Here is a 26,829-nt window from a genome sequence, read left to right on the forward strand (position 1 = left end):
AGGATAAGAAAAGAGGAGCAACTCTCTTCTTCACTTTTGTTTTTATTAATACTGCTGTCTACCATGACAGGAAATGCAAAGCCCAGACCAAGTGAAAAATAGTTAAAGATCTTACATTTTAAGAGATTAAATACCTGCAGTTCTTTCAGAGGATCTTGTCTTGGTCAATCCAATCAAACAAAAAAAACACCATGCAAAGGCTAGTTTGTCCTGTTGATAGTATATTTTAGATGTGTGTATATATATATATAATTTTTTTTTTTAGAAGGGTTTCTTTTTTTTTTCTGACAGTGGTCAAAGTGGAAATGGTTGTTAAAACATATTTCTCTGTTTCTTTAACTTAATTCATCACAATTGCCTTTCCTATTGCTCCAGTTCTAATAATTGCTTCATTCATTTGTGCTCTCTCATAGTCATTAAACTCATAGAGTCAGAAGGCATACCTCCCATCATTATACAGCATAATTTAGATATGAATCTGGGTGAATAAGCTGATATTCCTGATACCCTGTTTAAATGGTGCCCAAATAAGCCCTATGTCAGCAAGATGGTAGATGACATTCTTAAAAAACATTGGCCATGTTATATCACAGAAGGGACGTATCTTAAAGGGGACATTAGTATTAATTACATTACTAATTGAGGTGCTCAGAAGCACAATGGATTTATTTTTCCTGAAAAAGAATGATCTTGAAGTTACGCCAAAAGACCAGGGCTAGAACTTCAGCTTAAACTTTTGTGCACCTGTTCCCTCGTGCATGAATGCATATACCACTTATTTTCTCTTTTGTCTGTCAAATCCCTTTAGAACATTTTAAGTGTTGGAAGAGATAGATCTAGCAGACTTTTAGATTTATAAAGCTAAATGCAGCTTTTGTTGTCATTCAGTATGACTAATACAGTGAGAAAGAGGGAAGAATATAACTCAATTTCTGCATTAAGTCCATAATTCTGGGTTTGTACATCTCTCTTAAAAAAGATACCTAGTCTTGAACTTAAACTGTTGAGAAAGACCTTTCACTTTCCTAGGAAAGCCACCCCCATGGCTAAATCTGTACATAAAAGTGTACACTATGTTTCCAGTCTGATTTGGTGAAGTATTCTTGGAAGGTGCCACTCAGTAAGGAATCATGGAAAAATATAGTAGCAAGTTACCATATTAAAATAGCTTGGAAGAGGTACCCTGGTGTTTTCATAGAGCTGTGGCTGTTAACAGAGTTGTAACTTTATGCTGTCCCAAGATCCGTACAGTTCATGTTTCAGTTGGACACCTGGAATGAGACTCAATCCAGTTGAAACAGTCCCTTAACATGTACCTCAGATCTTAAGAAAAGTCCATCAGTCTTCCTGAGGTGAGGACTTGTGTTCTTGTGCAGGTTTGAAGACCTGTAGAGAGAGAGACTTACTAAAGTTGAAACACGTGCCTGGTGGTAGGAACTTTCCCTGGAGAGCTTCTGAGACACCAGTGTGATCTGCCTCTCTAGGCAACATGTGAGTCCTTACTTCAGGACTCCTTTGTTAGCACCAACAATTCAAGGCACAAATTAGGTGATGAAGTTAGAGGAACCAGTCCTATTCATTGTATGTACAACATTTATTAATGTTTAATTCCTAAAGACTACATTAGGAAATTTGAGTATTGTTAAGATCCAAGTTTATAAGAGACAGATGCAGTTCTGAGACCAGCCAGTACAGAAGCAGTAATTTTGTGTTTCTGAGAGACCTTATTTAACTGCTTTGTTTCATTTTGCAATTTTTCTTACGCTTTGGGGGAAAAATACATTAGTTACAATTTAGTAGTCTTTCCTACAGGCTAGGTTCTTAAATAGTATTGTGATATTACTATGTTATCATAAGATTGAAAAGAAGGTAGGAATTTGAGGCACTGGTATGGGTGTATAAGCATGGAAAAAGTGAAGTCAGCTAAGCAAAGTTATAGTGAAATTAAGATTTGGAAGTCAGTTGGTTAAAAGCCTTCCTAAGCTACAATTTTCATCTTTCCTCAGAAAGTTACTCCTTGTTGCTAGATAAAACCAATGCCAAAACATTCGTTAGTGACACCAGAGTGTGATATCTATCTTAAAAAATCCTGCATTATCTAAAAATTCTCAACGTTACCTTGACTTGTACAAAACATTAAGTTTGCATTTTTTTCAAGGACCTCCTTTTACCTGGATGATTTAAATGACCTGTTGTCTCTGTTAGTGTGCGAACCTTGTTGTTTATTTTAGCTGGCAGATTTTTATAATTAAAGTTGATGATCAGTATTCTCTTAATTCAGATATAACTATTCTCATGAACTGCAGTGTTGGGGCATTAATTCTAAAAGTTGCGTGCCATTGTATGAAATAGCAAACATTTTTAGCACCTCCTTTCAGTTTTTATTTCATAGCTTTTAGCAGCAAGGTTTTTATGTTGGTAAGCATCATTGCAAGTTAACACATCAGCTAATCTTCTGCTTTTGGGATCTCAGCCTCTCCAAATTTAGTAGTTTATTATATTTTAGAGGAAATTCAGGACCGTATTTTTCCCAAACACTTTTGGGTGTTCCAACTATGTAGTAGCCACTTTAATGTGCAGTTATACACATTCCTCTTTAACTGTAGTCCTGTGTAGGATGTTACACAATTAAAAAAATATTTTAATGCAAAATAAAGTGGGCTTTCTTTTTATATCTCTCTGCCTTGATTTTTTTTATTACTCTAGCAGATGCTAGTCACAGAGGTTCATATTTAGAACAGATAAGGCATCAAATCAATATATTCTGACTACATCAATATCATGATCCTCCATCCAACAAAGTGTTAAGATGCATCTTTGTCTTCAGTGATAAAGGAGTTACCAGAGCTACTCACAGGCTACTTTCAAGCACATGGTTGCAGTTTTGGTTCTAGATAAAAATTCTCTGTTAACGTTCACCATAAGAAATCTACCCCAAGCACATGCCAACCCATGTGGGTATGGTTTATGGCCAGCCCTATCACCTCTTTTCCACAAAGGTTGCTCCCTTGAACAGCTATTCATTTTTTAGACCCACCCTGGAACAGTTACTCTCTTTCTAAATCCGCCCTCAAACAGTTACTCACCTTATCCACGCCCCCAAAGTGACGACAGTGGAAAGTCCGAGAAGGCAGCAGCACAGAACTTTCAAACCCTCACGAGGCAAGAAAAACATTTGCTTCTTTTCTGTGTGTGGATTTTTTTTTTTTTTTAATGTTAATGGTTTGTTGTATTTTGTCTAAGAAGAGTTATGAGCTTTATGGTGGGAGGAATATATTCACAGTAAACCACTGCAGCAGTTAACAAATGACACAGCTTTGCTTCATCATGTAACTAACCTTGGAAGCTGGATTTTGTTTCATTTCAAACATTCCTCTAGGATAAAACTTACTCCTTAATCTTCCCTAACTGACATTATATGAATGGATTTCACAGTTGATGTGAAAACCATGAAATATTGTGGGTCATATAGGGGTGTCTAATAATTCTGATTTTTTTCATGGCTCAAACTACAGATCATGGGGATTCAATTAGGCATTGCTCATACTAGATTTATGTTTTTCTACCAGTAGGACAGCTTACTCAGGAAAATGTATGTGCCGTCCATCCTACCTGGGAAGAAGGGATTGTGCCACTGGGCATGGTTGTAGGCTGTTGTTTCATACAAATAGTGTTTTCAGGAGTACTGAGCACTTACAAGTGGCTTCTGGGTCTGACAGAGCTGCAAGTGCTCAGCTATCTAGAAAGCAGGTCTTGTATGAACTAAACAGGGCTTGGAGTTCCAGCCAGCTTGGCCCCAAATATCTATCCCAACACCTCCTAGGCAATGGAGAGAATGATGTTCCTGCAAGGTGCTGAGCACTCCAGTCTCCATCCAACAACTCACTTAGGCAGGACAGATTTACTAGGGGGTTAAAAGGGCTGTCACCCTCCTTTGGTGCAGTGTATGCTCAGTTAAATATGCAGGCTTTGCCTCTGCCCCTTCCCACCTCACCTTTCCAGTTAGCATTGCAGATGTTTCCTGCCCTTTGCTTTGTACCTGACAGTCATCCCAATGAGTGTTGGTGCTCCTTGTGTATTTCAGATTTAGCTTGTTGCTTTGCTGGACTGTGACTGGAGTGTTCAGTTTGCCTTGCAGCACTGCATTCTAGATGGACTACTTATTTTTCTATTCTCTTTTAGTACATTTAGTAGAGTAATTTCTACTGATGATTCATTAACTATTCTAGCAATCTGTTGCTGCTGAAATGCTAGGGTTAGTTTCTGATTTTTTTTTTCCAGGCAAAATCTGTGTAAAATGTGAGAGCTCACATGGTGTTTTTGTTAGGTATGATGCACTCACCAGGATTTGAGGGAAACCTAAATTTCAGCTTCCAGACTCTGATGAATGCAGACAGTCTCTACATGGTCTCACATTACACTCTGCTGCTCAACCTAAAATTGGCCAACTCGGATTACTACAGAAAGAAGCCTGCCCAAGCCCCTGTGTTGCTGGTGAGTTGGAGAATATGGGAAAGCTGTTAAAAAAAGAAAATTTGTTTTGCTTCCTTTCACATAAAACAGCCCACACGTAAAGCCTTCAGGCTGCTTGCTAAGTGGAGGAATAATAATTGCAAATGAAGCATTCTCCTAGATGCTTACTAATCTTGCATCATAAATGTCACGCATCTGAATTACACAGCTTCTCTGTAATTTGAAGGGGGAATGAATGCTGCTTACTGATTATCATTAAAGTAGCAGTCATTTTGATGGATACTCTATCTTCAGAACAGATCTTCATTAGTATCACATGATACAGCAAGTACTGGTTGTGCATGTTATCAAGGGACATACCTTCTTCATCTTGCAGCTACTTTTGAGCATAATGACAAATTTCTTGCTTGATTTGTATTTGCAAAGATGAAGACATGAGAAGATAGAGTGAAAAATATGAACTGATAATTTCTGTGGCACCTGGGATTCCTCAGCTTCTTGGTCTTTTAAAAAATTTTTTCGAAGGCTGCAGGAGCTATAAAACATGCATCTAGGTTTTTCAACTAAATTGCCCAAGAGAAGGTTTTTCAGAGTTTTCCTAAAAATAAAAAAAAAATGGTGTTACATGAAACAAAAAAACTCAAACCAAAAAAATTCTACCAGAATGTACCGTTATTGCTGAGCTTCCCATGGAAGAGAATTTATATTCTAGAATAAGTCCTCAAAAACAACTGTGTTTTAACATCATCATCAGTTCTGGTATGTTCTTCAGCAGCTGTGAGAACAAATCTGTGACTCATAACCTTCTCTAGGGACAGCCTGTATACAACAGGTCTGAGCATGACCTAAGTATTGTTGAAAATAGTTCAGATATCTAATTGGACCCCAGTTCATCTATGGTGACTGTTCAATGCAGAAGGGCCTGATTGCTGGACAGGCAGTATTAGGTGCCACAACTTCTTGTTGTTGGAATTGAGATCCTACCCATACCTTATGGAAATAATGAGAGATCAGCACATCCCTTTGTCACTGTTCAAGAACTGTCATTATGATTTGCATCTTGCATGAACTGCAATAAGAGAAAGGAAAGTTCTTTGTTCATGTAATTCTCCACTATAGAGACACATTGAAATCCATGGTTAATTATTGGTTTTGCATAACTTCATTTCTACTCCTGCATTCCTTTACACTCAGGAGTAGATCTATGGGCTGAGACTCATGCTGTAGAGCTTACTGTTGTCTTACATCTGGCTTTTATGGTTCTCTGCAGAAGGAGTTCATGAAGCAGGTCCAGTCCAGTGGTGTGTTGATGGTATTTTCCCAGGCCTGGGTTGAAGAACTGTACCACCAGGTACTAGAAAGGAACATGCTGGGGGAAGCTGGATATTGGGGAAGCCCTGAAGAGCACAGCCTTCCACTTATCACCATGCTGACCGGTAAGTACTATGTTATGGTGACAAGGCTGGCTTCCAAACACGTCTAAAATAAGCTACAGTAACACACTGCTTCCTTCATTGCATTACATACAGAACAGCATGTCATCATGCAACACATGGTGTTTCACAAAATTACTGGTAGAGAAGGAACCAGACTTAACTGACAGGTACTTAAGTGTTTGTTTTGGATCAGACAGAAAGCTTTTGAAGCATGGGTTTAAAAACAAACCATCCCTGGGAGACAGGGAGAGTAGGTTTGTTCGCTGAACCAAAACATCTCTTAATTCTGTAAGCTTCAGTTCTGGTAGACTTGGTACCCGTTAATGATAAGTGGTAAGAGTGCTGATTTCCTGATGTCATAGCAAAGCCATTTCAGTGTGCCTGTGGTGCAGAGCAAATATAGTGGTGTCTGATCCTGGAGGACTTAAACAGATTGTGCTCCCCTTGGTTCAGATTTGTGCTATGTCAGAGATAATGCCAAACGGCACTAGAGAGAAGCTGAAAACCTGGAGCACCTCTAACATGCTTAAAAACAATCCTTAGCTTCATATGAGGAAAAAAATAATAATTGTTTCAGCTGAAAGGCAGCAGGATGTCTGTGATACTGTATTGATCTAAAGTTCACTGTCTGATTAAATGCGTATACTCTATGATTACAGAGAAGTAATTAAAACAGTGTATGCAGAGAGAGCACTGGCTTTAGCTGAGCCATTAACTAGTAATCAAAGGTCACTGCTCTGAGATTTTTTTCCTGATTCTATTGAGCTCAGTGTTGCGTTTAGCTATTGAGCTGGGAAGCTGAAAGAAGCACTTTAGAAAAACAGTAGCCTTGAAGTATGTGAAGAAGAGACAGACAGACAGGGACTACTAGAAAGGAAATCAACCTGTTGTCCCTAACATTAAACTCTCTGTGAGAAACTGGTCTTTTGTTGTGTTGGAGAAAGGGTTGTATTTCTTTTGTTGAGATTGAACCTACATGGGTTTGCTAAAAATTGCATTTAGGACATAGGGTCCCAGTGCATCCTGAGGGCTCAGACTGAAGTCTGGAAACATCTAGATACAGAATTTAGCAAGATTTGAAAGGTTATACTGAGAAACATGGGAAGTTCTGAACTGTAAGAAATACCATGAAATCTTTGCCTGAGAGTTCTTCTGACTGTGTAACTTGGCAGGGGGGATAGGAGGCTTTTGAGAGCAGGGTATTTCCCTTCTTCAAGAAAACATTGGTTATATTGGGCAAAGCATAATATGCAACAGCTCATGCTTATGCCAAGGCTTCAGAAGGGCACCAGAAAAGAGCACTCCTGAGAAGTCAGGAGTGCTAGTACGTATTTGAACAAAGAGCCAGTAGGGGATGCTTTCTTTTTACCATCTGTGTGTCAAATAGTAATCTGTTGGGTTTTAATGTTCTGACAGACATCGATGGCTTGGGAAGCAGTGCGATTGGTGGCCAATTGATGGCATCTGCTTCAGCTCAGTCTCCTCTTTCCCAAAACCGGAAGACAGATGATTCTGTTGTTGCAGGTATTACTAGACTGTATTATATGCACAAGTGTATCTATCAGCAGTGGATTGTTATATACCATAAGCATATTCAGATAAATTGTGACTTAGAACAACAATTTTAAGGGTTGAGGGAAGTACGTTAGTACATCCTATATGTGAATTGGTAGTCCAGTATGCAGAGGATAAATATGACTTGTTTTTTACCCCTGATAATAAAGCTGCTGTTGTGCAATTTTCCAGTAGTAGTAATGCATTTCTCATTACAGGAGTTGCCTTTGCCCGATACCTTTTAATTGGCTGTTGGAAGAACTTGATTGACACTTTGTCCACACCACTGACTGGCCGCATGGCAGGCAGCTCCAAGGGGCTGGCTTTCATCTTGGGAGCAGATGGAGCCAAGGAGCAGAACCAAAAGGAGAAGGACTCCATCTGTGTGAGCCTGGATGGACTGAGGAGGGCGGCCCGGCTGAGCTGTGCTCTAGGTACTGCTGCATGTGGGATCATGGCAGACTCATAAAATAGGATGGTAACTTTCCTTGAAGGATTTTATGAGAGAGAAAAGCAGCATCTTGTTCCAGTCTTGGATGGGAACCTGGACTGTAGGACTCCCCATAGAATGCACCTGCCCTACAGCATAGACTTATCCAGCCAACTTTCTTCGACACAGCCTGTTGTTGAGGTTGCATGGGACTGGGGAGGAAGTGCTGGTTGAACAGTAACTGTGTTGTTGCCTTACAGGAGTTGCTGCTAACTGTGCATCTGCTCTTGCCCAAATGGCTGCTGCCTCCTGTGTCCAAGAAGAAAAAGAGGAAAAAGAAATCCAAGAGCCCAGTGATACTATAGCTCAAGGTTGCTATGTGATTAAATTACCTACCTTATCTTGTATTGCCTGCAAAGATGCAACTGGAAAGTATTTTGCTACACACAGAACAAGGACAGAGGGCGATGCCACTACTGTGCACCACTCACTTGTAGGCATATGGGATGTACGTCTAGAGGCTTCAGTACATGTCCTGCTGTCTTAGGCTCTTAACATTATGTCATACTGATTATATTTTATATGGAACTGAAATCAGTGGAACAACAGAGAAGTAAACAGTATTTTTGAAATGTGCACTTTCTAAGCTTTGCAATACTAGTGCAACAGGGCATCAGGAAAACAATATCTTTTTAATGTGTTGGGTGGTAATATAAGCTGAGTTGGCATCCCTGCCTTGCATATACATCCTTGGTTGCCTTTTGTCATCATCACATATTTAAAACTGTTCCTGAATCATGTTAAATGAATCATGCTAAAGGAATAAAAAAAAGATATATTTATAACATATACACATTTCTGCATCTTCATACCACTACTTCAAACCCAGTGGAAGTCAGTAAAGTCAATTGTTTCCAGTGGCTGTTTGGAGAAGCACATAAAATATGTCTGACATCTGATTTCTAATGGCAAGAAGCCCATATCAAAACACAGTGTTGCACAAATGACTCTGCTTAGCACTTAAATTTGGTGTCTTAGAGAAAACAAAACTGAAATAGACCTGAGCACAAACTAGCTTTTTTCCACCCTGCTAGGTATAACTGAAGTGAATTGGCCAGGCCACACTGAAGCAAAGAGGGAGGCAGTAGAAGTGGCCAGAGGCCAACAAGATCTGTTCTGTGAAAGCTTGTAAAGCTTCAAAATTTGTTTCCATTCCAATGCAGCAAAGCTCTTCAGAGATTCTCAGGAAAAAGAATGAGGTCCAAAAGCTTGTAATTCACATCATGATTAGTTTTGCTTTGACAAGAGTATCCATTTACAAAGCTCTTTGGTGAAACTTTTGTATGGAAATGGATGTGAAATCTGCAAACTGGATTTTTTTTTTTTTTTTTTTTTTTTTTTTTTTTTTTTTTTTTTTTTTACCCAGCTCCAAAGTCTGCATCTGTTCTGTGGGCAACAAGATGTGAATTTGGGGGTGGAGTGTCAATCTGGCATTGATTGTTGTCATGCTTATAAGATCAGTCAAAAGGGATTTAATTTTAAAACTGCCTTATGTTTGTTAGGAAGAAATGAGTTTCTCTAATTTATTTTTTGTCTAAAATCCATGATCTTTTATAACTTTCAGACTGTATACCTTTGTCATCACCCTGTATACAAACTGGTGTTTGTTTAAAAGCTGCAGAAGCTAATGGGTTTTTTTATTTTTCATGCTGCAGTGAAACAGAAAGTGGAGCAGAAACTGGAGCAGATGGGGAAAGTGCAGGGCGTCTGCCTGCACACTGCTCATGTTTTGTGTATGGACGCAGTCCTTAACGTGGGCCTGGAGATGGGAAGCCACAATCAGGACTGTTGGCCTCATGTGTTCAGGTACTCACCAGCTTTCCCAAAAGAAACAGAATTTGTACCATGTTGCCTGAAAGTAATGAACTGAGAAAAAGAACTTTACGTGCTCTGGGAGTGCTCTGCAGAAACAGTATCAGAGTGAATTGCCTGTATCTGTAAGAAAAAAGCCAGTGCTGTTTTCCACCACTACTCAGAGACCAAATCAACCCTTAGAAACTTCAAAATGGGCTTTTCAGGCACCTCCACTGAACTGTTTGCTATCTAGACTTATGGGAGGCCAAAGGATATAAGAAGACAGGTTATCTATATGTAGTCTGAGAGTTAGAGGTTTTCTACAGTTTGAGGAAAATGCCCTGTGCATCATATCTGGTTCAGATGTAGAAATCAGTGCCTGCAAATTGGTTTCCATGTAAGCTGGCATCTTACAGTGATGGGGCCATGAGGCAGCTGAGAGCTGTATGCACACTATCCTGACTCATCTCTGGAGTACAGACCCAAATGTTTCTTCAGTGAGCCTGGTGATTAGCGGGGGGAGTTGTTGTTTGGGGGTTTTCATTCATCTTTTGCTTCTTCTGTTTGTTCTCAGGGTGTGTGAGTACATCAGCACACTGGAGCATACCCACTTCAGTGATGGTGCTTCTCAGCCCTCCCTTACCATCACCCAGTCACAGCAGGCACCTGGAGGGCTGCACCCAGACTCTGAGCCTGGGGAGTCTCCCCAGGTGCTGACCCCTCAGCAGGAGACGACCCTTAGCAGCAATCCTGTCATTCAGCCGGTTTCTATACAAGAACTCATCAAAGAGAGCAGTAAGGGCAGAGCTTTTGACTTCCGTGGAGGCAGCCTGCTGTGTGGAACCAGTGCTGCCAAGGCTGTTCTCACACTCTCCACACAAGCCGACAGGTAAAAGCAGCACTGTCGGGAACCAAAATCCTTGTTCCCTAAACAGGACCGAAATGGACATTTTTGTGGTGCATTGGGACCTGATCTCTCTCCATTGCAGCTACTTGCTTTGGTTGAGTTTCCCAAGAGCTGCAGGTGTGTCACAACCAGCAGTTCCTTAAAAGCCCTGGTTTTCTGCATCCCTGCAGTACCTGCCCTGCAGGTACTGGACTGAGTATGTCTGTGCACAACAGTGAATATGCCAAGTAAATCAAATGCTTCCTGAGTGGTGGATTTATCGCTTCCATGTAAATTAATCATTAAAGTAGACACAGTAAGTAGGTGTTTTGTCCTGATGGGAAGGGACTGAGTGACAATTAGAAAGCAGCTGCTTCTGTTAGGACTGTGTGGACAGCTTGTCGCCCCTCCCAAGCATGTCCAGAGGACAAAGGGCCACCAGTCATGGTCACAGAATGGCTAGGTTAAATGTCCCTACAACACAGTCTGCAGACTGATGTTGCACACTGTCTCATTATTTCTGCTATTCTTTTGGCAGCCCAGGCTAGAATTGAAAGTTTCCTGGGTTTGTGTGCTTCTAATAACCTTTCTTCTCCAGCTAACACTTTATGTTCTTGATCTCTACCCATAGGAGGGTGTTATTTGCAAATTTGGGGGAAAAAGTAATGCATACTGATACTGCTTGTAGGTATTTGACTCTGTGCATCAAAAGTACCTTTTATTTAGGAAGCTCACAATACAACTTGGTTCTAAGGATTAGGGAACAGCAGTACTGTGATTTTAACAATGCAAATTTAATTTCTGCACTTATACTTCAGTGCGGACATTATTAAGACTCAATCTAGTTTCATAGGACTATAGTAAGTTTTTCATGAAAAGCAATGTCAGAAAATCATATTTGTGTCAACATTCGGCTGCACCCTGTGAAATTTCACCTTAATCTCTGTGGAATCTACCTCCTGCATAAGCATGTTTACTGGTTTTAAGGGTACAGATTTTAACTCTTAAATCTTAAGAGTTCCTTGCAGCTGAAAGTAACAACTCTTCTTTATATTCCAAAATAGCAATTCAGGTACAGGAACTTTAGGTCTAACAATTGAATTGTTTCTCAGGTAAGGGGCTATAACTTCAGATGGAGCAAACTGGTGTAACTCTAAAGTCACTGGAGCTGTGATGATCTGTGTTGTGAGGAGTAGGCTTATTCTTACTGGTTTTTTTTTTTACTACTGGCCCATGAACTGCTTATATCATTACGATACAGTAATGGGGAAGTGTTGATTCCTTGAAAAAAGTGACTTTTTGTTTTGGTCCTGCAGTTGAATCTTGGAAGGGTTCTGGTTGATCCTACAGCACCCTACTTTCCACCCTCCAATTAATAAAGCTGAATCAAAGTCTTTCTGTAGCACTGTATAAATGAAAAAGCCCTCAATAACCCAGTGTGTCACCAAACGTAACACATAGCAGCCATGTACAGATGACGGTTTTCCTGTTACATACACATTTAAGTCTTTATCTTGTCAATATTTCAATTAGATACTGTTGTTTCAATCACAGGCTTTTTGAAGATGCTGCTGACAAGTTAAACTTGATGGCACTGGCAGGCTTCCTTTACCAGCTCAAGAAGGCTTCTCAGGCCCAGCTTTTCCATTCAGTCACAGATACAGTTGATTACTCCCTAGCAATGCCAGGTAACTCACCTGAAGATCCCTTGCAGAGTTCTGTGTTTCATATACAACTGTACTGCTTACAGGACTTACTGTTTTAATTTTTCCAACTGAAATTTCAAGGTATAAATAAAACACAATGTTTAGTCTAGTCAGATCTTTTTGTAGGAGCAATTCAAAGTCTTTAGAAAAGTTTGAGCACTTTTTTTTGGACAGGGACCACATCCACATCTGCTATGAAGCTCTTCAGAGGACATCCATTTTGTTCTTGGAGTTTGGGGGTGTTAATTATCCACAGATATTTAATCACAGTTCCATTTTGGAGCCTGATCCAGTAAGGAAACTTAGGTGAGTGTAGACCTAAGACAGTGGACTTAGGTTAGACATTTGACAATGGGATAACCTCAGAAGTGTTCAGAAAATGAACAAACAAAGCATGCAACTGAAGAATGTTAAAGCTGTGGGATTGTCCTGCTTGCTCTCCCCAAGCAGAGTGGAGCATACACCTTATGGTAAAAGCCTGTCAATTGTTTTCATCACTGTCTCAAATAAAGCAGAATTGGACCCAAAGAAGGATATTTTACTTAAATTTATGCTGTGCCTTTAGAAGTTACATTAGTCATACAGGTTTTGTTCTGTCCTATGATGGACATGGATTCTATCTGGTATATGCCTCCAATTTAATCAGTTCCTCTCTCCCTGAATTGCTGCTTGTCATTTTCCCAGTGTGACACTTCAAGTTGTTCATTTTTTGCTCTTGCTTGTCTCCATGCCAAATCATTTATCACTGTATTTTTAATAAATAGTGATCATCTTCTCATTTATGTAGTAGTCAATCAACAGTAGTTAGTAATAATGAAATTAAAATTAGTATTAGAGCAACTAGGGGCTTTTTATATATTAGAAGTGGTATGCCCCCTGATTATGTCTTTCACTAGAGATAAAAGCACCAACATATTTTAAATGAAAGAAAGAAGTGTCTTTCCAAATGTTGTAGGAACAGTAGAAGATTAATCCCTTTCAGTAGGAAATAACAAGTATTACTGGCTGGGGAACAGAGAAGTATTTTCTCACATTCTCTGCTTCATTATCCTTTGCTTGATAAGAAATGCAAAAGTGCAAACCAAAACTAAGTAATTTGCAGTTTATATTCTCCCCTGTAGATGTCACCAGAGGTTTTTGCAACTACTATTTTGGGTCTTCATATCAGTTATCTAACTTTTTGCTTACCTCTTCTGCACTGCTTCTCCAAGCCTTTGTCTTTAAAATATTTGCAAAAAAAAAAAAAAAAACAAAACGCAACGCTTAAACCAGATAAAGTGTATTTAATAAGTTGTTCTTAAGACTTGGGTCCATCTCCTGTTCTTTTACCTACACAGGCATAGTCTGTGTTTTAGACTGATGTGGTGGGGTTTTTTTCCTCTACCACCCTCCCTGCCCCACTCCTGCCCCCGACTTAATACTAAGAATTTTTAACCTGATTTAAATTCTAATTAGACATCTAGAGATGGAGGAGCTGCTATTGCTTAGCTTACATTTATTTTCTTGTACTTTCTTGTAGGTGAAGTAAAATCTACTCAGGACAGGAGAAGTGCACTTCACTTGTTCCGACTTGGTGATGCCATGCTCAGAATTGTAAGGAGTAAATCTCGCCCGTTGCTCCACCTCATGCGCTGCTGGAGCCTGGTGGCTCCTCACCTTGTAGAGGTAGGAGTAGGGGAGAAAATGAGAACGTGTGCAAGAGATGACAAAGCTGAAAAAGATGGAGAAGACTTGATAACTCTTAAAATGTGTGTCTGCACTCAATGTTGTCAAATCTGGTTACACTCCTGTTGGGGTATTGTATATCTTGTGTCATATGTTGTGATGCTGCCACCAAGGAGTGCACTTTTAAGTAATTGAAATGGGCAGGTCCAGGGACAGTGTGTTGAATTTTTGAAATGTGATACTTCCTGTGCGTCTGTGGTAAAAAAAACCTGAAACCACCCTAAAAGGTTACAGGTAGCTCCTTCACCTACCTGTTTTTCCAGTCAAGGTCTGCATCCTTGTAAATCTTCCCATAAAAGGATGCAGGCTTTCTTTTCCTATATAAAACCAACTAGGAAGATGATGACATTTTTCACTTTCCTTCTCTTTCTTCATGAACCATGGTCAGTGGCATGCCAGTAGCAGCCATATACTTGATTTCAGTTATAACAAAGGACCTTTTCTCAACCAAACTTTGAGTCTTATCTGGTGAAAAGCTGGTGTCTTGACTTACAGCATTTTTGATTTGTATCATTGCTGTAAATAAACTTGCAGTACTTCCTTTCTTTCTCTTGGTGAGGTATGTGGTGTCACCTGCTCAGGTCTATTGGGAGCATGCTTCTCTGGAGTTTTAAGACAAGCTATGCAGTAAATTGCCATAGCACTTCATTTCATTGACTCAATAAAATGTGTGGACTCTCTTACAGCAGAGTTCAGACATTGCAGAGTCTTGGTGGAATCTCTCTAAGTGAAGTAGAAATAGCAGAGAACAGCTTTGTTGTATGCTTTATCTTGAAAACTAGTGTCTCATTTGCTTTTGGATGCCAATCTGAGACAACTTTAAATATTTCTCATGTTTTGAACCCTTTTAAAATCCCAGGTCAATTTAAGCTCAAGTATACCTTCCATATTTTTAGAATGCAGGGCTGATCAGTCTTTTTGGTTGACTTCAGTGCAGATGAGGGCATTACTGGGAAGGAGCAATATCAGGGAAAGGACAGAATTTAACATAATGTGCATAGTTGCTCAAAACAGTAATTTTATATCCAGATTCATTGGGTTTTAATTTTTTAATAGCTCTTCTAAAAGTGATATGAACCTTCTCACTTTAAGTTCCATAAATAGCCAAATAAAAAGTGACACTTGGTTGTGCATAGATGAGTATGGTGAATATATACAGAAACTACCTTTCTGAAGGGAAAAATGGTCATATGGTAGAAACAAAAGGCAACGTTTCACACAAGTTCTGTAGGTTTTATTATTTATTTATTTATAGCTCTGTGCTTTTTCAATTGTCTGCAAACCTCCATGCATCTGTGGGACTCCAAGGAGTTAAGAGTCTCAGTCGTCATCTGTTTCCATGGCAGTACTCTCCCATTTTCATTGCAGTGGGGTCTCTTGTCACATTAGTGGTGAAGCCATTTTTAGGGTTCAGCAAATGAAGTGCTTATCTCCTTTAAAAGTGTCTCACTAATGGCAAATTTTTTGCTTAGACAAACTAACACTCCTCCTTTCCCTTCAGGCTGCCTGTCATAAGGAGAGGCATGTGTCTCGGAAGGCTGTCTCCTTCATCCACGACATCCTTACTGAAGTGCTGACAGACTGGAATGAGCCTTCTCATTTTCACTTTAATGAGGCACTTTTCCGCCCCTTTGAGCGTATCATGCAGCTAGAGCTATGTGATGAGGATGTCCAAGACCAGGCAAGTTAGCCCTGATCAGGGTGTATGTATCTGACCTACCATGTGCATAAGGATGGTCTCCAGAATGCACTTGGTCCACTTAAGAGTGTTTCCCAGATTTCCTTCAAATGCTGCCCCTTAATTGTCCTCAAGGAATCAGGAGGGCTCTGCCTACCTAAGCCAGCATTGTGGTAGAGCATGGAGACAGTACACCTGTCTTTAAAGTAATTACATAAAACTTCTCTATTATCTAAAAAAAAAAAAAAAAATTTGTAGAGACTGACATAGTGAAATCTAGGAATGTGTTTAAAGCCATCCTCATTCCTTCTAAAGGTCCATCTATGTATCAGTTCTGGTTTTTGGTTTTAATCTTTTAACCTCTCCTACACTGTCTGCAGGTGGTCACCTCTATAGGAGAGTTGGTGGAAATGTGTTCTACCCAGATCCAGTCAGGATGGAGACCCCTGTTCAGTGCCCTGGAAACAGTGCACAGCAGCAGCAAGTCAGAGGTTAAAGAGTACCTTGTAGGAGAATACTCTATGGGTAAGGACTTAATGCACTGACTGTTCCATATGTGCTTTTGTTTCCCTGTCTTATTCCTTGGGGACACAATAGCTACCTCAATGTATTTAAATGCCCTACCTGAGTAGTGCTGCAGTACTCCAGGACTGCACTGATATATCTGGTTTATTAGTTGGGGTGGGAGGGACAGCAGAGGTCTTGTTCTGACTTTTTATCTTCTAGATTCTGGCAGATGAGTAGAATGAGAAAGAAGTGCTTCAAACCTACTTGAATATTGTTGAACAAAACAGTACTGCAGGAGTACTGAGCTTGACTGGGCCCTTTTCACTGTCCTGCTAGAGAAAGCTTACCATATACAACCACCACATCTCATGTGGACTGTCTTTCTTACTATGTGAAATTTATTGGTTTTATACATCAGGGTAATTTAGTGTGATAATCTAGGAGGGTGCTTGTCCAGGCACTTAATCACGAGGCTTCAAATTGCTAGCACTATTACAAACCATGTTTGCTGTAAGAATGATTCTGCATCCTTCTCAGAGATGTTTGCTTATATGAAAACTGGGTAATATGGGACAATCACTTTAATCTGTTCTGTTGCCCTGTTAGATGGTATTTTTAAATGTGACAAGTCACATGTAAGGGATATGGTTTTCCTTCTAAATTTTTCTTTCAGATCTGTTATGATTAATGGCAAAATGCAAGTCTATACAGCCTTTGAAACCTAATAATCTACTTAAGAAAAGCAAGTCTATTTTGTTACTGTATACTCTGAATAGTTTTCCATGACTGCTGTCATCTTGTCAGTTATCAAGAACTAAAGCAGAAACCTCCACCAAACCGAAGTGCCAGCTACTGAGCTGAGTTCAAGAGCTCAGACCTGTTCTTAGCATTTGGGCAGGCATAGGCTGATATTTTTCATAGATAAGGCAAAGGAGGGAGTCTATATTACTTCCTATGAAAGGCTACACAAGTTGTCTCAAGAGCAAGAGAAGATTTTAGTTCTAAGATCATTGCTGACACTGACCAGAATAGAAGAGGTTTTACAGATTCAGTTAAATTGTTGAAAAACTGTTGGAAAATCACCTTTATGGGGGATGGGGAAGAGTTCTCATCTTGTTATTTCCACAGGGAAACGCCAGGCTCCGGTGTTTGATGTCTTTGAAGCATTTCTAAACACAGACAGCATCCAGGTCTTTGCCAATGCCGCCACCAGTTATATTATGTGCCTTATGAAGTTTGTCAAAGGACTGGGTAAATGTTTTTATTTTCCTTTTATCCTATTAAGTCATGATATGTAAAACTTGGTCCCGCAGAAGAGGAGAATTCAATAATGTAATACATTGCATGGTAGGGAGGAGAGAGGCAGTGAAGAAATTGAGTCCAGAATGCTTTAAAAAATAAAATAAAAACCAAGGGATTATTTTAGGAACATTTTTAATGCTGTCAATTCTTCAAGTTGTTATAGCAGCAAAGATGAATCTCACTATTAAATGTCTGCTTCATTTGGTCTTAATTTGTATCAGGACTTGCTTATGTTAAGTTAAATAATTTGGGAAAAAAAACAAACCACAAACCCCAGAATATTGCAGAAATGTCATGGCAGTATGCAGTGACATCATGGATTGTCTGCAACAGAACAGCATATTTTTACATTCAGTGGTCAAAGCCACATTGGCTCCTTTTTACCCTTGCCCACCTCAGTTTGACATATGCATTGCTGAAAACCTACTGAACCTTCAGTGAGATCATGAGCATTTCAACTAGCAGCACTCTGTCTCCATGATTAGTTTTTCCGTTGTGTTACTGAGGGCAGTGGAGACCAGGCATGTCAAGTCAAGGTGACCCTGCAGGGTAATTGTGGTGCTTCACCAAACTTCAGAAGAAAGGCAAATGGTCTTGGGTTATCCTGCCCCCATATTCATGTTCCCTGGCTTGTCTTGATCATTAAAGTTTGACACTTTCCGTTGAATTGTGGCAATGTGTTTTTTTTTTCCTTACGTAAATTGCAAAACTTCTAATGAGTGGTAAAATGTGGTGCTTTTTTTACATTTATATTAATACACAGAGATATCTTGGTCTGTGTCTCCCTTTGATTTAAATGAAGCACATAATGCATCATATCTAGTCTTCAATGTAAATCTCATTTTATGAAGCTATTTCACTATTCAGTGGAGGCAGAATTCGGCTTTTGATGACAGATGAGAATTGTAATTGTTACTACAAGAGAGAAACAAACTTGCATGTTCAATACCAGTAGAGGGAACTCATGTTCCTTCTGGAGAACTTAAGAAATGTTAGACAGACTTCTAAGGTTTCTTACTTACATGAGTTAGGTTTGCCACCTTACTTACATGAGTTAGGTTTGCCACTTTTGTATTAAAGGTAGTAGGACTATGGGATACTTCAGTACTGAACAATAGCAAATACATTTATGTTCATTTTAACATAGAAGTGAAAGATTCAAACTTCAGTGGCTGACATGGCTGATCTCAATAGTAGACAAGACTTTAAAATACATTATGAAGGGAATAGTTAAAGCCATAGAAAAAACAAATAAATGTAGTGAAAGTAGAATAAAGTAGGATTTAATAAAAAGATTTAATATTTATTGTGTGTTTTTTATGAGAGGAATAGCTTTTATGGCAATATAAAATGTTAACATATATAAAGTTGGTAAAGATTCAGATTTGGCACTGAATGGGAAGTATTTGGCTAAACTGGAAAAATGGTTATGAGCCATTTATTCTAGGGTGGGCAGAACATTGGCTGAGAGGGGAGGAAAACAGATTGTGCAGACAAGGAAAATGCTGGAGTGAATGTAGTGACCTAAGGAGGAACTCTGCAACAGGATGCCTTGGAACTAGTACACTTAGAACTACTTGGAAGTAGTACACTTAGTGAAGCTGACCTAGAAGTAGGAGTCTGCTGATGCCACAGAGTTAGAAATACATGTGATACTAGAGCCTGAGGATATCATACAGTTGAAACTGTGAGACCTTGAAACCTGAATTAGATGGCAGAAGGAAATATTGTAGCACAAAATATAAAATGGTGTATTTAAGGAGTAAATAAACTAAAAGGAAGAAATTTTCCAGGGCACTGGGTTGTAAATGAACAGAAAAAAATTAGTATAGTAATTGAGCAAAGGGTGAATATGAGCAGGTAATTCATACACCCATGGAAAACAGTGGAGTCAATATGACAGATGACTGTAAGGTATGGTTATAAGAACTCCCAAAGGCTCTACTAAAGACTTACTAAATAGGCATGCATTTATTATTTACTCATATAAAAGTCTGTGTATGAACTGTGACCAATATGAATGTATTGTTTGTATGTGGATCATCTGATTTTCATCTAATAAGATCAAACAAAGGATGTTTTCTGGATTCTATTCAGACATTAGGACGCAACTGAATGAAAAAGGAAAACTAATGTTATGTTTGTTTCTCTTCTTCTGTCCTTCCCAATGCTGCCTTTCCTGTCCCCAGGGGAAGTAGATTGTAAGGAGATGGGCGACTGTGTGCCAGGATCAGGATCTGCATCTACAGACTTGTGCCTTCCTGCGCTTGATTACCTCAGGAGATGTTCTCAGGTATCATGATCTTATACAGGTACTAACCTGGCCTAGGAAGCAGTTCTAACCTCCAGGCTTTGCATCAATGGTTAGGTGATTTGCATGAACACAGCAGAATCTGTGGTAAACCTGATGGTAATAACCTGCACTGCCAGATGAAGAATGGCAATCTGAAGGAATCTCACACCTTCTAGGCCAGCTAACAGTGGGAAAACTGAGGAGATAAAATCACTCAGATCCAAGGAGCACGTAGGAAAATGCAAATGTTAAAACCTAGTAGTAACATATTCAAAGCTACATTCAATCTTACTTAAACAGTTACTGTAAACAGTGTTGGGAATGAAGGAGAAAAGAACAACACCCTGAGAATTCTCAGGTCTTAAGAAGAGCAACAGGTTACACCCTCTAAAATGCAGCAGCATCTTATCTGTACCATGAAAACATATCTGAAGGTCAGGGCGAATCTCTAACAGTTAGAATGCTGGCATGTTTCCTGTAATCTCCTTGCACACAGCACAGATTATTGTCCAGGGTTATTAGAAAGTTTTTTGTCTGATTTTATAATGTTGTTTGTATTTCTGTAGTGCCTGCAGTTCTTTTTGTTGGACCCATGCCATGTTTTTTCTGGGTACAGTACAAATGCATAAGAAAGGATATTACCATAGCTGAAAGGCCTTAATATCTAAATTCAGAGATTATGGGTGGAGATTGAGAGGAGAAGGAAAGAAAAGGCAGCTCAGAATAATAAACAGCAGACATATCAAGCTGTACTTGCCATCTTGTTCACCTAATAAAATTACTGAATAGCTATCTGTATGTCTAATGTACGTTCTATCTATACACTATGTGTCACATCACTATTCCTTATTCTAACAAACCCCAGTCCACAGCGAGGCAGAAATATTTTCTCCTCTTTAAAAGAAGCAGCCATTTCTATCTTGTTATACCTTTTAACCTGCCAGTAGAAGAACAGGAATGACTAAAAAGAAATGCTGTCTGTATATTGAAAATACATGGTTTACTTTAGAAAGACCTGGTAAAATACTGGTAGCATCCCAGCTATAGCACAATTCTGCAGTTTCTATTTGTTGTGCAATGAGCAATGAAGCTCTGCAGTAAGCGTATACAGATCCTTTTACCAATACTTAGTTCTTCAGAACTCCAAAATATTCTGTGTACAGCTAATGGAGCTTCTTAGGTGTTTTGACAATTATCAGGCCTAGCATAAAGGACACAGCCAGCATAAAGATGAACCAATAACCAAATTGTATTTGATACAAAAGGGTCAGCACATGGGTGAGTGCTGGGGGTACAAACAAGTCAGTCAGATTATACATAATCGACATCAATCCCAGTGACCCCAACAATGACACCGCACAACCAACAATGGGTGGAATAAATAGTGAAATGCAGTTTCCCATAGAAGGGACAGGAGACAACCAAGTCAACAAACCAAATACAGCAAGTGGTCCCAGCTTTTATCCCTCAGTGGGACACCTGACCTTTGTTTACTTAATGTGGGACACCTGGGGCTCATTTACCCAATGGCTCTCCCTGCAAGGCCGGCTGCACCCTGGAGGGAAGCCTAAAGGTAAACTCACCCCCCCTTTGTGAAGGGCTGTGGGAATCAACCATATGTCAACCTTAATTTGGGGCTTGGGGTTGAAACCCCAGCATTTCATTAGGTCATAGGTTCAATCAATAAATAGTAACATTTGTCTTTCACAAATGAGGAGAAAGCACACTCCTTTCCCAAAAATGTGTTACTTTAATTGCTTTTCTCCCTCTCTTTCTCCCCCTGACCCTTTACTTCATAGAACGGTTTGGGTTGGAAGGGGCCTTAAAGATCATCTAGTTCCAACCCTTCCACTAGACCAGGTTGCTCAAAGCCCTGTCAAGCTTGACTTTGAACACTTCCAGGGAGGGGGCAGCCAGTCTCTCTGGGCAACCTGTTCCAGTGTCTCACCACCCTCACAGGAAAGAATTTCTTCTTTATATCCGATTTAAATCTACCCTCTTTCAATTGAACACTGTTACCCCTTGTCCTATCCCTACACTCCCTGACAAAGAATCCCTCCCCATATTTCCTGGAGGCCCCCTTTAAATACTGGAAGGTCTCTGTAAAGTCTCCCTGGAGCCTTCTCCAGGCTAAACAACCCCAACTCTCTCAACCTGTCCTCATAAGGGAGGTGCTCCAGCCCCCTGATCATCTTCTGGTCCTCCTTTGGGCTTGCTCCAAGTCCATGTCCTCCTTATACTGGGGACCCCAGAGCTAAACACAGTACTCCAGGTGGGGTCTCATGAGAGTGGAGAGTTGTCAATGTATTCATTCTGTCGAAGACTTCTGGCCTCCAGTTGTGTCCTTCATTTACACTATAGCTGGATGAACAGACCAAATGCTGACATTATGCTACTTTCATACCTTTTGTTTCATTTTGCATACCTGTGTTGTATGTGATAGCTTTTACAAAGTTTCCCATATATATTAATCTTTTTTTTTTTTTCCTCTCTTTCTCCCCCACCCCCAAGTTGTTAGCCAAAATCTATAAAATGCCCTTGAAACCCATGTTCCTCAGTGGCCGGCTGATTAACTTGCCCCGAAGAGTGCAGGAACAGTCAGCCAGCAGTGAGGATGGTATTGAGTGCATCCTTTCTGACTTTGATGACGACACTGGTAAGTGTATTGATAGCAGTAAATGCAGAATGAATCAATTGCTTCTTCCACATGTCACTGTAAATTTTGCCAACTGCTGAAAGCAAAAAGGGAAGGGAAAAACTTCATAGTTTATTGTCTCCCTGTTGTCTATACACACACATACACACACAGTGCTTGGAAGTTCAGGTCACATCACCTTCTTTATGTTAAAAGATACTGTTCATATATGAGAAAAATACAACCCCTCTCTTGGGACAAGAAAATAATATTTTAATAATATTTTAATTATTCTGATACTCATAATACAACCAGTATATTTTTCTGAGAGCTAACACAAAAATACTTTCTAGACCATAGCTGAAGTAGATGAGTGAAAAATTTTAAGGCTGGTACTGGCAGGCTTGCCTTTAACAGAAAAAATATTGGTGTTGAGTTAGAGTTTAGAGATAAAGAATCTTGTTTAATTATGTTTCCAAAATAATGTCCTGTGGTCTCTTGAACTAAATGGTGTCTTTCTAAAGTCCATAAAAAGCTGTATGACCTCCAGAAAAACAGGCAGCATTTTTCTCCTGATTATTTGTGTGGCTTATGCGTTGTAGATTAATCAGGTGATTAATGAGCTAGATCTGTGTTGAAGCAAGTGGTAGAGGAATGAAGCCTTACTGCTTCAGGACTCATGTTGGCCCTTCGAAGCAGTACAGTCACTTTTGAATATCTGAACTACTGTGCTGTTCCAACCTGGGTGCCTCTGTGAAGAGCCAGCTCCAACCAGGCAGAAAGCAGGCTGACTCCAGTGCATTTCATTTGCGTGCCTCATCGGAATGACTCCTAGTCATACTTTTATCTGGGCTCTTCTGTCACGTGCATTGTCCTGTTCCACTGCAACCCTGGATAAAGGAGAGAAAAGCTGCTCTCTGAAAAAATCAAACCACAACTTCTGGTCTTTTTTAAAGAAAAACCCTTTTACTTTCTTCTTTATATGTTTGGTTCTTTATTTCCTCTCTGGAAACTTTAGGATGCTCAGCTGGGATGTGGGAGACCCAAGTCACTGAAGTCTCTGTTTTGAGTGAGGCTTGGGATTTGACCTAGGGTCTCCCCACCTCAGGTGAGCACCACTGGCCTACTGTGTTCTGAAGTGACTCTGCCTATCAGCGTCTTGCTTGCTGTGAATAGAAATGCCACCCAGCAGCAAAGAAAACACCTGATTTGGTTCTTGTCAGAGCTAATTGCTGAAACTTACACCAAATTTTTATTTAGCTAGTGCCAGTATTAGACCACTTCTAGGCAAACTGACTTTACAAACACAGAAGACAGTGCTTCACCTTTCTAGTGCTGAAAGCCAGTACCAAGATGGGGCAAAATGTTGTAGTCTGCTTGGCCATATGGTGGTGTAGTGTATTTGATTCCATGCCAAACTCTTCAAAAGGGTGTTTCTAGAAAATACTCAATTCTTCCCGATTTCAAGATAGCCAGATTTTGTGCTGAGTGATTTGTGTGTTTTCCTTACCTAGAAACACCATTGAAGTCTGTATAACTTCACACAATGTCACCGTATATACTACCCTGTGGAAGTGGTGTGAATAAATAATCAAACCAGTTACTAAGTAATGATTTCACTGTTTTCTCCTTGATTCTCCAGAAGGCTCTTGCAGTCAGCAAACTCAGTGCCTCTTAAATTAAGTTTTCTTGCAGCCTTTTTTATTGCTTTTGGAACATAATTAGCCAGCAGGCATCATGCAGACACAGACTATATCAGCATGGCTACCGGTAACAAAAAAGATGGGCTTATTAGTGAACCAAAGTAAAATCCATTTTAGCGTAATAAACCCATAGCTTTTTAAGGAGACTTAGCTCAAGACTAACTCTATATGTTGCAAGGATCGTAAAGACTGTAATATGCAAGATCCCTCTAGTCATTCACAATGTCATGGGGAACTAGCAAGTAATTAATGATCTGTGAAAAATTAAAGGTCAGCAATTCCTAACCATTTTCAAAATTGTATTGAAAAGTGGTTGTATCCTATAATCTTTTAGGGATATGTGTAGATATGAACTCACAGTACTACCTTTATCCTAAACTGCTGTTCTGGTAGTTGTCCAGCTCTGTTATATCCACATTTAATACTCTTCTATCAATGACCTCTTAACATCTAAAGATGATGTGAGGCAGCCTGTTGATACTTCATGAGGCATTATTACTGCTCAACCCTGGGTACCAAATAAAGCCAGTTAAATTATGGACAGTCACCTTAGGATTCTTACCTAAAAGCATAACCTAAATGAGTACAGTCCATTCTGAGTAGCATTTGCAATGGTAGTGAGATGTGTAAAATGTCCCATTAAAAAAATTAAAAACCCCACCAAGGTTAAAGAGACCAGACCAGTGGGAGTAGTAAACTGAGACAGAAGCCCAGAACAAAGTGTACGTGGAGGAGAAAGGAAGAGGCAAAACACAAACTTAATAAAAAGGGAAGGAAAAGGAGACCATAGTTTCAAAAATTGCTATTGCCCACAACCATTACCCAGGAACAGTGAACATGCAAGAACCCGTGAACTTTAAGTTAATTTCTTAGCCTGCATCACTTTCTGAGAGCAAGTTCCAGCTGTGGTCAGTGCAGTTTCTCGCTCATGGTTCTTAATCTTTGTTTCCTTACTTGTAGGCCTTATCAATGTCTGGATTATTCTGCTGGAAGAATTAACAACTGCTATATCCAACTGTCCCCGTCAGCACCAGCCTCCTACTTTGGATTTGCTCTTTGAATTGCTGAGGGATGTTGCCAAGACACCTGGTAATGAAAGAGTTGCTAAAATGTGAGCTAGTAGAGCCCTGACCCAAATCTCTTAGAATCCTAAACTACTTCTGTAAAGTGTGTTACTCATGCTAGAGCTGCACAGAGACATTCTCAATTAGAAAGGGATTTTCTTAGAGCATGATCTGCTGTTCCAGTTAGAGCATTGTTCTGTGTTGACAAAAGACATCTTGTAAGAGTATGTTGAAGTTACTTTTGTATTTATTGTACAAATAAAGAGGTGCAGTACTCTACTGATGTTCCTAGCCACAAAAAATGTTTGCCTGGTGTCTAGGAAATGGAAGAAGAAAATTATGTAGTCCTGTAGACCTTCTGGGAAAGACATCAGGTAAACAGTTGGTTAAATGTTCATATATTACCTCACAACTACATCCAAAACTGCTTACCCCTCTCATCCCACAAAAAGTGTTTCAGAACCTGCTTTCTTTAGCATCACCCCTGGCATCAAGCCTGGAACAACTTAGCAGATTTCATGTAGGCTTTGTAAGCCGAAATACACAACCATCATTGTGTTTATTTTAAGGACCAGGATTTGGCATTTATGCAGTTGTGCATCTTCTTCTGCCCACGATGTCTCTTTGGCTCCATCGCAGCCATGGTGACCATTCTTACTGGGATGTGGCATCTGCTAATTTCAAGCATGCCATTGGCCTTTCCTGTGAACTCGTAGTGGAGCACATTCAAAATTTCATACACTCAGGTATGTCATTGTACTGTCACATCTACTGAGTTATCAGTGGCAAGTTACTGAATAGCTACTTGGGGAGATGGTTTCATTTCTTTTTGGTTGCTCAAGCATAAAATAAGAGGAGGAAGTTGAAAATTTTTGTTTGTTTGAGGTTTTTTTCTTTCTTTGTAGGGTTTAGAATTACGGAAAAAATTAACTTGTAAAGGACCTATGGAAATTATTTAGTCCAGCCTCTCGCTCAGAGCAGGGCTATCTTCAAAATTAAATCATCACAGTCTATATTGTACTTGCCAAAAGAAGATACTAAGACTTTGATCATAAAGAACTAGAATATCAGAAACAGGTTCTAACAGAATTTCTCCAATACCACTTAAGTCCAGACATTTTATATTGTTAACATCAAAAGGATTGTTTTTATATCAGTTTGATGTGATGAGTGTTTCACAACTAACTCTACTGATAGCTGCATAAAAACAACTTGGTTTTGCAAAGTCTCTGAATAGCAGTAAGTGTAGCAAGACTGTTTGTTTAATTACAATGAAAAGGCAATGATGTTAAAACCATTTTGTGTCTTTTCCCTATAGATATTGGTTATGAAAATATGATCAATACCATGCTGAAAGATCTTTTCAAGTTGCTGGTAGCCTGTGTAGCAGAACCAACGGAAATTATTTCCAGAGTTGGCTGCTCTTGTATCAGGTAACACAGTCTGTTCACTCTCTTAGCATATTAAAAAAAAAAAATAAAAAAATGTCTATATCTTTGAAGAATTTGCAGACTGATTAAATTGGCTAGCATCTCAAAAAAAGTCTACAATATCTCTTGTTACTTGTATAATGAATTTTAGAT

The 26,829-nt window shown here is 39.5% G+C and overlaps 1 protein-coding gene across 1 annotated transcript in view; it reads left to right on the forward strand.

Moving 5' to 3' along the window:
* The window catches only part of ARFGEF3 (ARFGEF family member 3), a 97,546-nt gene that overhangs the window by 55,228 nt on the left and 15,489 nt on the right, over window positions 1-26,829 (forward strand). The window contains exons 15-32 of the mRNA XM_026844541.1: window positions 3,079-3,162; window positions 4,328-4,494; window positions 5,744-5,909; window positions 7,326-7,433; window positions 7,682-7,897; window positions 8,154-8,264; window positions 9,609-9,759; window positions 10,322-10,636; window positions 12,188-12,321; window positions 13,859-14,004; window positions 15,566-15,745; window positions 16,123-16,267; window positions 17,378-17,500; window positions 19,741-19,844; window positions 22,356-22,500; window positions 25,143-25,271; window positions 25,816-25,992; window positions 26,565-26,679. Of these exons, the coding sequence (XP_026700342.1) occupies window positions 3,079-3,162; window positions 4,328-4,494; window positions 5,744-5,909; window positions 7,326-7,433; window positions 7,682-7,897; window positions 8,154-8,264; window positions 9,609-9,759; window positions 10,322-10,636; window positions 12,188-12,321; window positions 13,859-14,004; window positions 15,566-15,745; window positions 16,123-16,267; window positions 17,378-17,500; window positions 19,741-19,844; window positions 22,356-22,500; window positions 25,143-25,271; window positions 25,816-25,992; window positions 26,565-26,679 (2,716 nt within the window). The remainder of the gene's footprint in view (window positions 1-3,078; window positions 3,163-4,327; window positions 4,495-5,743; window positions 5,910-7,325; window positions 7,434-7,681; window positions 7,898-8,153; window positions 8,265-9,608; window positions 9,760-10,321; window positions 10,637-12,187; window positions 12,322-13,858; window positions 14,005-15,565; window positions 15,746-16,122; window positions 16,268-17,377; window positions 17,501-19,740; window positions 19,845-22,355; window positions 22,501-25,142; window positions 25,272-25,815; window positions 25,993-26,564; window positions 26,680-26,829) is intronic.

Source organism: Athene cunicularia (genome assembly GCF_003259725.1).
Source record: "Athene cunicularia isolate RWA chromosome 3 unlocalized genomic scaffold, athCun1 chr3_part1, whole genome shotgun sequence".
In the NCBI taxonomy this organism is placed as follows: Eukaryota; Metazoa; Chordata; class Aves; order Strigiformes; family Strigidae; genus Athene; species Athene cunicularia.